The 14,914-nt window shown below is 35.3% G+C and overlaps 1 protein-coding gene across 3 annotated transcripts in view; it reads right to left on the bottom strand.

The window, feature by feature from the left end:
* Nucleotides 1-5,044: 5,044 nt before the first annotated feature.
* The window catches only part of LOC106708841 (teneurin-a), a 54,840-nt gene continuing 44,970 nt past the window's right edge, over nt 5,045-14,914 (bottom strand). For all 3 annotated transcript variants that reach the window (XM_045678077.1, XM_045678078.1, XM_045678079.1), the window contains 13 exons: nt 14,716-14,835; nt 12,454-12,618; nt 12,016-12,190; nt 11,677-11,919; nt 11,278-11,505; nt 10,916-11,106; nt 10,600-10,835; nt 9,785-10,513; nt 9,293-9,696; nt 7,326-9,211; nt 6,936-7,089; nt 6,498-6,852; nt 5,045-6,422 (listed from right to left, as the gene is read on the bottom strand). In XM_045678077.1, the coding sequence (XP_045534033.1) occupies nt 5,431-6,422; nt 6,498-6,852; nt 6,936-7,089; nt 7,326-9,211; nt 9,293-9,696; nt 9,785-10,513; nt 10,600-10,835; nt 10,916-11,106; nt 11,278-11,505; nt 11,677-11,919; nt 12,016-12,190; nt 12,454-12,618; nt 14,716-14,835 (5,878 nt within the window). In that variant the 3' untranslated portion in view covers nt 5,045-5,430. The remainder of the gene's footprint in view (nt 6,423-6,497; nt 6,853-6,935; nt 7,090-7,325; nt 9,212-9,292; nt 9,697-9,784; nt 10,514-10,599; nt 10,836-10,915; nt 11,107-11,277; nt 11,506-11,676; nt 11,920-12,015; nt 12,191-12,453; nt 12,619-14,715; nt 14,836-14,914) is intronic.

The raw sequence follows: 14,914 nt of genomic DNA, 5'->3' as shown, positions 1-14,914 counted from the left end.
GTAACAATGAATGTGTTAATAAAATCGATATAGAAAACATCTGAATTTATTTTGAAATAGTCGACTTTCATTTCTAAAATTCTTTATTTAGTTTAAAAAAAGGTCTTATTTGATTCGGATTAATCCGAATTTGAAATTAAAAGTCTGTTTTAAACTGATTTATTTATTTATGGCAACTCGGAAGTTGAGCGTAATTGTACCATGACAAAAGTGTGAATAGTTAATGATGCCGTTGCGTAAATGGAAATTTTATTTCTTGTTACGACCAGTTTTTTAATTGTAAATAATCGTATTGTTTTTATAAAATTTACAGCTTGGAAAATATGGTACTTAATAAAATTATTTCTTATTATGATTTAGAAAGTTGACAATGAAATGTTTTATTATATAAAGTATGCGGACATGTAAAAAAAACATTAACAAATTTTTGTCAAATAAAATTATACTTGAGTTCGAATATGAGCGATGTTTCATGAAATTATTACTCAAAAATTTTGTAAAGCTTTGTCGCTCTCTGTAAAAATTATAGGACAAGCGGAAAGGTGATAACATGAAGAGTTCGCAAAACACGTAAGTTTTATATTCTTCCTGCATAATAACACAATATCTTATATTATTTATACCACTACTTTTTAAACTTTCATGATTGTCTCGTTATTTTAGAATCCTACGAATTCACTTCACAGTTTGAAACATAAATTAATAAATGACTGTAAAAACAAATTGATAAATAATTTGGGTGCTTTTATGTATAATCAGTATTATCTATTTAATATCGTAGTGCTGCCTATTATTGCAGAAATCGTTATAATAATTTTAACTTTGTATATTGTACTTATTGATAAAAATTCAAAAGTTATTTTGACGTTGTCACTAACAAGGTAATAATCTTTAATTTAAATACACTTCTAATCAATCTGTGTCGTAATCTTTGCTATCGTCGAAGGATATTTTGATGAATTATTTTTTAAAAGGTCTAATATTTAGTCATTACATATAGAATATATCTACGGTTAGTGAAAAGGAGCAATTCGATATAAATATATTGTAGCAATTGATATTAGGGAAAAGTGTTGTTGAATGAAATGTATGTTTTGCTTGTGTAAGTTTGTTAATATTTATTTCTACCAATAGTTGAAGAGCTATTAAATAAAAAGTCGAAGCAATCAATAAATCAATTTAATATAAAAATATACCGAACTGATAAAACTTATAAGTATCTTAATTGTAAAACGATTTCGAAGTTTAATTACTGTAAAGTTTAGAAGTTCCTTAACCCACATAAACCTAATTTTCATTAAGTCAATTATTTTACGCCATTCACTATCCCAGCAAGCTCTCGGTTGTTCTAAGATTAAGGCCCTTAAAGAAAAAAATAGCTCTGGTCGGGAATATTTTTCGAAAAATATTATTTTATGAACTAACAACGAATATGAGGTTTATATAAATACACGAAAATCTGCAAAGAGTAAGTTTATATTATAAATAGGAACATATATAAATAACAATTTAAACAAAGGTGCCATATTAGATGCTTTGCAACTTGTAGATATAATTTGGCATTATAAGAATGTTGTTTGAAACTTTATTATTCGCACAAGACTTTGAATCGTGTAAAACAAGTGTACAATAATAGATTAGTATTCGTTAAGTATTCTTGAGGTACTAGTGAATAGTTAGGCTTTACTATCAAACTCCACTGACATTTTAAGGATGCGTCATCGTTGTGCACATTTCGTTACATGACAGAGAAGAAAGATATAATATAGGCGGCGTAAGAAAAGGACATGTGTATGTTGGCGTCATAATTTTCATATCAATTCAACCGAGGTCGGTTTTAAATAGGTAGAACATTTTAACAAAACTTTGTAGCGTATTTCTTTATTGAAACTATCTTATGTCTGTCTATATGTCTAAGAAAATATGATTATCGTAGTTTCTTTTTTTCTTTGGTTCAAAGTAGTTCCGGGAAAATTAGTTTCATTGACATAAATAAATTGTAAATAAGACGGATCATATCTCTCTTTTCTTGTTGTATCACTGATAAGGTCTTTTTTTTTCAAAATAATACAGACCCTGATTGGGTTTCAATTGTCAAATTTAACTTATAAATATTTCGTAGGTGTGCGGAAAGTGGGTTAAGGCGACTTGCTTCCTAAAAAATTAAGATGCCATTGATTAACTTTACCGTGGCTTAACACTGCGGAAACATCTATAAAATAACTTAATTAAAAAAAAATTACAACCCGACTGACCGAGGCTCAAACAGATGAAATGGTGCCATCTCAATAGATTTTAATACAATGATTTTTTTAAAATTTAAACTGTTATATGTAACACTTTCTTATTTTAGAATATACTGGAAAACGCCGAAAAAAATTTTAAATTAAAAGAAAAATTGTTATTGCAAGCGACATTTAAACTCGTTCTTTTCTTTTTTTGAACTTCATCGTTCATGTTCACTATATATTTGTTTTTGTTCATGTAATATTATGAAATTCGAGAAGACGAATCGACTGACACACATATATAAAACAAACTTGCATACGCGCGAACATTACCCTCTTTGTCAGTCGGGTACAAAACATATTCTTATCTTATTTTCCCAATAGAATAAGAGAGACGGCAACATGTTTTAATATAAATTTTTTGGTAGTAGAAACCCACGGCTAACTATAATGAAATCTTGTTGTTGGTAGTTAGATTTTTTATAAAATTTGTCTGGCGTGGTTAATTGTATATATTCAGGAAATCTTTGATTTCATATAAATATGTAAAATATATATGTAAATAACGCCTGCAGTTCAAATTGTATGTGTATGTGAATTTATATGTGTTCATAATAGAAATGTTTTTGCACTAATATATTGGAATATTTTTCCATTTAATTTGTTGTTGCATGTAATTCTAACCTATTATTAGTGCGGTATCATACTGTCTGAATATAACACTAACATTCTTATGAAAAAGTTGTCTGTTTCCTATTTTTATGGACTCTTTAAAGTATTGTAATGAAATAATGCAATTTATAACCTCAAAACTTGTTCGTATTTGTTGCATATGCGTTTAATGATAGAAGCATGTTAGGTGGGTGTTCATAGAGATGGTCAATAAAAAATTATATTTGGAAATAAACTCAATGAATAAAATAACAATTATAATTAGAAGAGTCTTGTTTTAAGGTATACTGGGTTTAAATAATACCGAAGCATTTGACGTGGTACAATGGAGACCTATTTCAATTTGTAAAATATTTAAATTGTTATTCCACATATGAAATTAATAACCTATATTGTGAGTCGATTTACTAAGATGCGATATTAAATTTTTATTCTTTCAATTTTAAAATAAAACATACATAAGCTTTTTTTACATCGCAACGATATGTTGTTTTTTAATACTGGTCTGTTTTGACATTTGTTTAAAGAATGTCGTAATTGTTGGATTGCTGGAATGAGATGTATATTTCAAATGAACGCCTAAATTTTATAAAGATAATACATACATGGCGGCTATTATTTGTATCGATTAATTTATAGCGATTTTGTCGAAATAAAATTGTATAGTATAGATAGCAACAAATGTAGATTATGTGAGAAAAAGTTTTTTTTTTTCCGAAAATAACCTTTAAGTCAGTAGCTTCAGATTTTTTAGTATTTTGTCTTTTCCAGAATTTACAGGCCTTAGCGATACTGTATTCACTGTTTATAATATTTAAGCGTTCATTGGGAATAATGGATAATTTTGTACACAAAAGCCACACAAAATGCGGGACATGTATATTGTACCATCGTGCGTAATGTTGATCTCATTTGTTTACGAACCTGTAGCTCAATGTAGTGTTTCTTTTTGTAAAAAAATAAACTCAAAACTTTATCCGAATGTAAATGTTAATTTATAAGATATAATAAATATTTTTAATGGAGATTTTTATACACAAAGCAGTCGATGGTTGTATAAAGTTTTCGGTATCTGTCAACTAACCGTTGGATTCTGAGAAAAAAATCTCTGTGTAAAACATATCGTCATACCATTATCTTTGGAAAAACAGAGATAGCAATATGTTATAAAGGGGGTTTTGATCTCGGAAACCCACGATAAGTACTTTTGTTCTAACATAGTTTAATGTAAATATAATTCTAAGACGTGATAGGCATTCTTGTGTTTATTGCATAGATATGTATCATAAAAATTTATATGAATGTGTTGACATGATTTTTTTTGTAAAAAAGTAATATTGTAAAAATTAATTTGAATGCGTTGTTCAGATATTGACATTTCAAACAATATAATAAATAAGTTTTACACAATATTTTATTTAATTTTGTTAGCCTTAAAAGTTTTCATTTCGTTTATAGATTTTGCTAATATTTTATATATGTAAAAATGTATTTAGATTGTTTATATTTGAAAATTGTGGTCAGTACAATTAAAAGGCAGTTTTATATTTTACATTATTTCAATAAAAGATTCGGTCGTGATATTAATATAAATTTTATCAGATTTAAAAACTGGCTGTCAAATTTATAAAAGTCCTAGGTCATAATATTAAATATGGAATCGATTGCAATACGTATAGTCGGATTCAATGGAATTGAGAAATTATAACAAACCTAACAATTTTACCTTTATAAGGCTGTTTTCGAGACTTATTTAAACAGACAAATTGGTATTAATTTAAACGTTGAAACATTCCAAAACACAATCATAGATAATAAATGATATTGTTAGCTAGTGACATGTGTAAATATAATTTCTCATTTCTATTGAATTCGACCGTACGTAAGAAATGCGGAACTCCCTATAAATTTATTAAGTGTCACTGGTGAAATACTTGAACAAAAACATATTTAAAAAAAAACGAGACAAAATATGTTTACAGTTTTTTCAGCAGTGGAATTAGGATAGCTTTTGTTCATTGAAGTATCGTCAACAGTCTATACACTGATTGGAAGTTTAATAGAAACTTAATTTCTGGTGTAAACTTATACCGTGCATCTCCGGTTGAAGGATTGAAGGTAAAACAAAAACTTCACATTCGTTTTGGTTAAAAAAGTATGCTTTTTTATTATTCTTTCAAATAGTCTTCATCTAAATTTTATAAGAACATTGGACACAATCGAAGCTTTTTACGTTTAAATAAGTATAAATAATTTCATATTCACATAAATCGTCTTATTTATACATACATTACATTTATTTTTATATCAGTCCTCTCAAAAGGTCCTTTCTCTCCCTGCAAATTAAAATTTAATATTTACATAGCGATAGGGATTCGCGTCTACCGTACATACATACATCAACAATTAACAATTAATAGAGACTATTTACAAAATATATCTTACTATCACACACGCAACCATTCCTCACCTAACAACCACGACAATTAATTACATTCACACGATTTGGCATATGGATGGCGGCATGTCACTAGCAGAGGTCGTCCCGGGAGAGCCACCAGGGCGCGCGGCAGTCCTCGCGCTTCCGCCGGCGCCGCTCTGCGCGGTCGCTGCGCTTCTTCACGAAGCGGATGTTGTAAGGATCCTCGGCCAGCTCGGGGTAGCGCGCCACGTCGTGCACGTATTCGCCCTCGTAGCCCGCCGCCGAGCCTGCCTTCTGGATCTCATCCAGTTCCGCGGCCGACCAGTCCAGCGAGCCGCCCAGCCCGCTGCGTAGCGCCTCACGCTCCCTGTGCCACGCCTTCCTGATCGCAGTCGCGTGAGCGTGGTGCAGGAGTCGCTGTCGCTCTCTTTCCGCGCTCGTGCCGTACCGCAGGTTCACGATACTCGTATGCCCATGAATTTTTACGTCCGCGTAGGATCTTCCTCCTTCAGCTACTTCATGGAACGTAACATTTAATTTGCCTTGCATGCGTTTGAGCTGCTGTTTATCGTCTGCTGCGCGCCACGTGTCCTCCTTGACAAAGTAGAACACGTCTTGCTGGTCTCCGTGGACCACGAACGAGAATGGCAGGAGATGTGATCGGTTAAAAACTGAAGTGTACACGTCGCGATAGATGGCATTAGCCGAGGGCACAGTGGTGACGACGGCGCGGCCTCTTGAATTTCGAGATACCAAAATTCCACGTCCGAATGGCGGCTCGGAGTCGGAACCGATTCTTTTTGGTGCCAAATTGAGAGCATCTGTTTTAAGTGCTGACATGGCTGGTATGGACAAGCTTCTAAAGTCAGCTATTCTCTTGTTGGACATATGAGACAAGAAACCGGATTCAATAGAGACGCTCGGTAGTATTGACATAGCCGATGGTAAACCGGGATTACTATCCACTGGTGCGGAGCCCCATACAGGACGCCCACGCGGAATACTAGGCATAACGGAGCCTCCTGGTAGTTCATCGGGATAAAGTTGCGGCGCCAGGCTCTTCGTATCGTAACCCAGTAACTCAAGCCACGACATATGATCTGCAAATAATTACAGAGACTATCAGTTTCTGTTCACATATGATCGATTAAAAATTAAAAAAAAATTATACCTACCGATTGGTTTTTTGTTTTGGGGTCGAACATTTATGGGATCATTGCCATTAAATCTGTACAGATGCAATTGTGTTGGGTTATGTATTCTTTCGATAAGATTCTCCCATAGAGGTGACATCCATTGGCCAATTAATGGATCGTAAACTTTTCCATTAGCCATGTGTACCAAGGATGTTACTTGGTCCAATAAACCTCCACAGAAGTCAACTGGTAGGTACAAGTAAGGGTTAGAATCATAAACAATATGCCCGTAGGGTGATCTCATAATTTCTCGAATGCCTTCCCCATATTGATTAAATACCATAACTGGGGTACCGCATTGGTCAGTTGCTATGTAGTATTTGTGTCGAGCGACCTATAATGTTGAAAATATTAAATTAGATACAAATCTTATAGTTCAAGCAGAATTGGTTAAAATAGTGCAAACATTTTGGTTACCTGAGTGTATATCAGATGCCCTCTGTCGTCATAAACTAGAGTCATAAATCTGTTTTCTCGGGGCGAATAAATATGACTGACTTCATGAGGTTTTTCTTTATTTGTGTAGAAGAACTGAGTCACGTTACCAAAGTTGTCTTTTCTTGTCGATAATCTATAAAGAAAATAGTTCGTTAAACAAAGCTTTATTGCGATTTTTTTGTGACAGAGTAGTCACTGTTTGCCTTGAAGAGGCATTTACAGTTTCACCGGGCTTGAGGTGGCCGGGCGCAGATGGTGCTTAGCGTAAACCTCGTTTAAGAGTAACGTTTAGCGTAAACCTCGTTTAAGAGTAAGCTTTATTGCGAATTGAATTAACGACATGAATACAAGAATACTTCTTAATCTTACCTATCTAGATGGTCGTAATAATATTTAACATCGAATCTTCCTCGCTTGGTCGCTCTAATCAGTAAGCCCTTGGAGTTGTATTGAAAGCGTTCCTCTCTGGCGTTTTGTGATACCAAGCCACGACTATCATAGCGGTATTGACCTTCGCCAAATTTAATTATTCGATCCATCTCGTTGTACTCCATAGGAATGGTATTACCTCTGTATGTCAACGATAACATATTTCCATTGTCATCATATCTGAATCCCCAGGGTTCTTGAGCTTCCAGTCCGGTCAACTGACCATCACAATCCCAAGTATAATTCTTAACATTTGTGTAAGTATTAACACCGACATTTCTAGTATGAGTTCTGGTTTGAGATATTCTTCCATGTTTATCGTAAGAGAATTCCATCCGGAATACTTCCATACGATGAATATTTACTGTAACTTCTTTTTCTAAGAATTGTTCGTTCAATACGCGCGAGAACATTGCAATGCCATCGTAAACCGATGTCTCGTTCCACTTTTGTTTGGATACTGTAAATTGACCCAATATTTCTGGCGCACCCGTTTTGCTGTTGTAAACAATGTGATGAGGTATGAGAGTCTGTCCACCGATACGACCTTGTACAGATATTATTCTGTAATTGTTGTCGTAATCATAAATGATTTTCGCATTACTGAGTCCAGTTTTAGCACCGTAATCTAATCTTTCTTCCATTAAGAGGCCGCCAGCGTATGTAGATTCCCATCTGTAGTCTACATCTCTGTCAACGTGAAGTATTTCGGAAGGAAGTCCACTGTTTTCAGCGTAGTGTATTTGTGTTTGCCCATCGCCATGAACAACTTCTGATACCTTATTAGTTGTAAAGTATCTATAAATAACACGAGCGCCATCTCCCGGAAATACTGTTTGTAATAACTCGCCTGTATGGGAGTAATGTTGTAAGTATTTTTTGGATGATCCCGGAGGAGTGTAAGTTACTCTTAAGAATCCTATGGATGGCTGCACACTAAATGAATGATTCGTTCCTGACGGTAGAATGACGTGTGTCAGGCCACCACTCTTATCGTATGAATATTTGAAATTTCTTTGACTTGCTAAAGTAATTTTCGACACAAGATTTGCTTCGTTGTAGTATATAAATTTAGTGCCGTCTTGCGTACTTGTTATTTCAGACAACATACCATGGGGATCATAGTTATATGTCTCTTCTGTTACACCCCATTTCCAGCCATTGATACGATAGAAACGATCGTATGAAATATTTAATGGTACACCAGCTCCATGCGGCGTGAAAGACAGCGGTAGACCAGCCACGTCGTAAGCAATCGTAAATAATGGATTTCTATCAGCATTGAAGAACGTCTCGCGACTTTTGAATTGATCGAACTCAATTATAAGCACTCGTGAATCATTGACCCATATTTCGCGATTAAGTGTCTGTTGTGGATTTCTGACATCTCCCACTAAAGAATATAAGGAATACATATTATTAACTAATCCATCTCCAAATGTAGTACTTTGGTGTGACCACATATGGAGCATCTCGGCCTCAATGGGTAAAGCCGCCTCGAGTAGTGGATGTTTAGCTGCGGCTACACTTTCAAATTTACCAGACCACGGTGTTTCAATAACTAAAGTGTTGTTCGTGTAAATTCTGCCTTCTGTTACTTGTTTTCCATTGTTGATAGTGATTTGTTTGAAAGACTGGCCATGTAAAACATATTCACATTTCTTTGCTACTCCTACAGGAATCGTGCTTGATGGATTAGAAACAGTCACCGCTAGGCCATAATTTTTAGCTAAACCAGAAGATATGTGAACCTGTTCTCCGGATGGCATTATTATCTTTGTAACTCGACCCAATTCATCGTAGTTGTAGATAACAGTATCTCCGGCCTAAAAAATTAAAAAAAATTAACACATTATAGATTTTTTTTATTGACATTGACTTAGGAAGTTTAATTGATATTTGCTTACCCCTGATCTGCTGTTAAGCAATCCGGTATTAGCGTCATAATCTAATTCTATTTCAGATGTGCCTTTCTCTGTTATTTTTGTTAGGTACCCAATGCCTGATATTTTTAGTTCGAGTTTATGATCTTGAGTGTTTTCTATTGAGCTTACAATATTACTGTAATCTCTGAGTAGTTGTATTTTGTTACCAGAAGCATCAGTCACAGTAGATAGTTTTCCAAAGCTTGTGTTTTTAGAATATAAGAATGAGTATCTGGTTTTACCAGAAGTCAAATCTTTCGTGGTTATATGTTGACCATATCGATTGAAGACATAAATTTCTGACGTAGGAGGATACGGGATTCGGAATTCTCCGTTTTCATCATGTGATGGTAAATAGTGTTTTAAAGCTAATATGTGTAACGAACCTGCAACATAAATTTGGTTAGATATTGCAGCAGAATATTATGGAAATGTAAAGAAATTAAATGAAAACTAAATAATTCAATAAATCACCTTGATCGACAACATTCAATACACCATCTGGGGTAACAGCCAGAGCAGAAATAGTTTGGAATTTGGCATTAGACGATAGTAAAGTTTCAGTACTCGTTGGTGGTTCGTCGCCAGCAACTACACTCAGCTTGCAAGGGCAACCTGCTCCCTCATCTCGAGGATTCATTGGAACAACCGTTGCCGAAAGGGAAGTGTTGCATTCGCAACTTAATTCTTTCATATTTTCTTGTAATTTACCGGCAAAGTGCATAATTTTACCAGAAGGATCAATGGATTTGATTGTATTTGTCTTTTTGGAATCAGACTCTGCTACATATAAAATCCCATTAGGCGCGAAGCCTATGGCTAGTATCGTTCCAAGACTTGAATCTTCTCTAAATTCCGTATTTGTTTTATTAGTTGCTTTGCTAATTGGTTTACCATCACTTCCTAAACGACAGTGAGATGGTTGACCCGCTACTACTTTAATTTTCATATCTACGGTAAGTTTTAGAATAATTCTATCGTCTATGAAATACAAAGAGCCATCTAAGGGAGATAGTGCTACACCGGTAGGCCACTGCAACTGAGCTTCGTATGGAGGAATAGCTCCGCGACAGGGAACCGGCGACCAGTGATTGTGATGACCGTGATGACCTACTAATGTGTGAATTATTCCATTCGGATCAACTGCTCGGATATTTGTTCCATCAGCAATGTACATCGTTCTGTCTGCTGCAATAGCAAGCCCTAAAAAAGAAGAAAAATGTTTATTAACACTTTATTTTGTTAATTCCAAGACATCATACAATAATTAGCCAATTTTACGATTTTACCTTTCGGATGAGCCAACTTGGCTTTGATTGCAGGCCCTTCGTCACCGCAGTTAGTATCATCACCTGGTACGCAACGATCACCGTTACCGACAATCGCCTCTGAATTCATTGATGGATCTCTGACCTTTTCTAGAATTAACACTCTTCGAACTTGATGTCTTTCGGAATCAGATATGTACAGGTATCCATCCGCTGGGGATATACAAATGTAATACTGATATGCAACCTGGGTGGTTCTGAAAAAAAAAAGATTTTTTTTAGTTGCTTTCTTTATAAGTAGTAATTGTTAAGGTAATTTTGTGGTAGAAATACTCACTCTAACTGGAGAACTGTGGTAACAACACCCTCTGGTGTTATGCGTCGTACTAAATTAAAGTCTCCAACGTAAAGTGATCCATCAGGTCCAGACGTTAGCGCTGTAGGTGTAAGTAAGCGCGAATCTGCAGCTTTTCCATTGCAGTGATCGGGACATTCTAAAGATCTTTGTAGACCCGTACCCATTACAACCTGGAATTAAAAATTATGATTTCATATTAGTAAGTACTTGTTTTGTGCGTTTTTATAAATTGTGTTCATTTCCGCCAGTATTCACATTATTCCTAGCGTTAGTATACGTTTTTAATTACAAAGAACGGTTAAAGAAATGACTGGGGGTTAGAAGTAGTCTAACAATTTTACCTGTACAGTCCGAGGGTAGCGTTTCAGGTGCAATAAAGCACCGTCGCCTTTTTGCAGAATGCCTTCATGGAAGTTATAATGATGATGAATGTCAAGGCCCCAGCCGCCGATATCCGAGATGTCGACGTCGAAGCCTGCCAAGGTTGCCGTCTGCGTCTCCCACACGATGGATGAACAAGATGAGTACTCGTAACCTATAGAGATTTTCGCATGCGCTTGCCCGTACACCTGTAAAAATGAAACAGATTGTTAACCAATAAATGTTTGTAAGTAAAGATTCGTCTCAAAATGTCAACTGCCTCACATATCTCTATATGTTTCTCATAGTGAAACAGAGTTGTTTGTTTGAAACATTTAACGATATTTCGATATCATGGAGAAATTTGTTATTACGCGTACCTTTTGTTTATAGACGTTCCGTTTGTTCCACGCGAATATATGTGTGAGATCAGGATCTGCTTCATATGTATGCGTGTGAAGCGAACCCTCTATCTCTACACGCACGTGGACACGCGCGAGCGAGGCGGGCACGACACGTCTAGTCAACTGTACATGCACGCACGACAGGTAACCTGCCGCCTGCGACGACCGATACGTCAGCTGTACCAACGAGCCAGGGATGCCGATAGACTCACTCACAATCTGGAATAGAAGATTATACGTTAGCTGTGTCGACTAATATTTTTCTAACAATTGTCAATATTTTAAATGGGCGACTATCATAAGCAAGCAGCGTACTTGAGCTTCAGGATATACGACGGTAGTTGTGGTAGCGGAGGATGCGGCAGGCGACGCGAGGGGCGGCATGGCCACCACTTCGGGTCGCAGCCGTTCGTGGTCGTGCGCGGCGCATGGCGGCCTCTCCGCCTCCCACCATTGCGGCATCGGTGACCAGTCCAGTCTCGGCGGAGCCCTGTACATACATTAATTGCTTTATTATGTTAGAACGCTAATCTTTTTATAACGACACAATTTATAAAAGTATAGGGTGGGTTTATTTGTTTCGGAAGTAATTTAACGTGTATGTTTTACTCATAAGCAAGTACCAACAATAAATAGTTTGTAGAATACAAAAATCCATCACCGTCACTATGACTCTGTAGTAATTTGTTATTTTTATAATTATTTATGCTTAGAGGATTTATTTTTATGGTATAGTTATATTGACTTATTAACCTTGGTGTCGGTACTTTAACGCTATCATCGCTGAGTTCCATCTGCACTGGAGGCAGCACTACTATCTGATTCCACGGCACGAAGACAGTCTTGCGGAGTGGCTTGAAGGGGGATCGCTGGAATTGTAACGTCACAGCTCCACCGCCATTCACTAGTACATCAAACCTGGAATAGTTGGAAATAGGGGATTAGAGGACGTACGTACGTAAGTGAAGTCATGTAAAAATTAATATAATTTTGGTATCATATTTGCAAAAAAAAGTATGCTTATACAGATACTCTTTATTATTACCCGTCTGAGAAAGAGGGTAAAGTTTTTCGCGCGTAAGTTTAATTTTATGCATGTGGGTTTGTATGTATGTAAATTCCGTTTCGACAGCCCAGAGCCTAAACGCCTGAACCGATTTTGACTAGTGTCTTCTTCCCCGGAGTGTGAGAGTGAAAGTGGATGAAGGTAGTAAAATTCAAAATTACTGAAAAACAAGTTTGAATCTTACTTGTCAAAACATTTTTATCGTCGTTAAATAAATTTTTAGATTTATTTTCGTGTATATTCTAAACTAAGAAATTGTTACATGTAACATTAGAGTTTATTTACTTTATGTTAAAAACTTTAAAATCTTTCTCTCATCCACTGGAAACTGTCAGTCGGGTTTTTTTATTTATTTAAGGTTATGTTATTTTATTGTTTCTATGCGTAACACGGAACACAGGTTACTCATTCATTAAAACACTTAATTGACAAATAGAATTCACCTTTAATTTTACTTTCGGTAATGTTCAACGAACGATAGATACATCTATTCTAGAAAGGCACAAGCTGCCTAAATCCTTGTTTGAATTAGATAATGAAAAAAAACCTATTTGTAGTAAGAAAAAGAAAACTATAAAATAGTTCGAAACTTTTCTCAGATCTATTAAAACTAACTACAATTGTGTTTACATTTTAATACGAGCTTTTACGTAATAGTTTCAGAGCGCATGCTCACAACAATTACGCTACTGTGTAATACTGTAAATTTGAGACGGTATTGTGGTACTACGTCTCAGAAATTTGTAGGTTAAATTTGAAAATGCTATTTTTCTTGACTCTGTATATTTTCTAGTGATCATACATTATTTTTGAACATGTATGTAATTTAAATGAAACATAAGATATAAGATTCCTTTTCGGCTTCCCGTGAATGTATTAGAATAAAAAATGCAACGAAAGGTCTTTGGTATAGTAATGTTATGTAGTCTTAAAATAACTTGATACGATTATTTTTCAATCGAGGACTATCTGACTATTACATGAAATAGACATTTAAATAGTTGAATTTTTTTTATTTTTGTGGTAGACGTTAGGTGAATGTCCCGGTAGTCTGTTTTTTAAAACCTTCTTTCGCGTCGTGTTTATGAAGCTTTCGTTCCGGCTGCCGTGTAAGTCGATTACGTAGAAAGAATTCATCATGTCGGGATTCGGACACGGTTATAATAAATTAATGACGCATAACCGGTATTTAGTTAAAATATTCATATAGATTGTACTTAACTATTGTACAAATATTTCTGTTTGTCACGCGACGGTGTGTGTTTATTTATTTTAATAACACATTAAGTGTATAAATATGTGGATTATGTATAATATTTCAACATCGTTAGTGCATAAAATGTAGAATTTTAAATTGTATTTATCTTTAGAAATAACTATTGACTAGATGAAGCTGGATAATTTAGGCAACACGAATTCACAAAATGTGTCCGACACTAAACGATTTATTAATTAAGTTCGATCCATTCAAATATACAGAGGCAACAAGTTAAATAATTTTACATATTCAAATAAGTTTTGTAACAAGTTGTCTGTTTATTTAATAAAATAAACATAACATTCAAGGAATCTGACATTTTTTGGTTCCTTTTATGGATTATAATAGCAGGAGTAAAAGTGTCGTATATTCAAAGGGTGCCACTGTGAGGCGAGGCAAGCTGTGTTTTAATTGTTCGTATTTGCCGCATTACTATGTGCTTTGCGCGGGCTTCCGTTACTTTCACCTGGACCATTTACCTTTTTATAGCTGTAAAAAGGGTAACCTTGTGTTTAAATTACATAAAAGGACCACTTTTGATGTTTATTTTTTTATTTTATTAAAACACCTTGTAGGGTTTAAAGTAACAGTTCAAGTTGAAATTCTAACCGAAAAGGCTTCGATCTATGTTAAAATGTTTCTTATGTTAGTAAGATTCTGAGCTAACCATCATTAATAGGTGACTACTTACCATCCTCCCTGTCTAGTGAGGGTGAAGCCGAAGCGCGCTTCCCGGTCGACGGACACCCGTATTCCGATGATGCCGAGTCCTTGCGGCGAGACAACCTGGCCGCGCATCACCGAGACACGGCTGCACAGGATGTTTTGTCAGTTTCCCACCAGGGAGCAGTGTATAGCGTACAAGGCGATATGCTTCACAGGTTATTTTC

The sequence above is a fragment of the Papilio machaon genome, chromosome 5 (assembly GCF_912999745.1).
Source record: "Papilio machaon chromosome 5, ilPapMach1.1, whole genome shotgun sequence".
In the NCBI taxonomy this organism is placed as follows: domain Eukaryota; kingdom Metazoa; phylum Arthropoda; class Insecta; order Lepidoptera; family Papilionidae; genus Papilio; species Papilio machaon.
The sequence above is the reverse complement of the archived record's forward strand: the minus strand, read 5'-3'. Positions and strand labels throughout refer to the sequence as shown.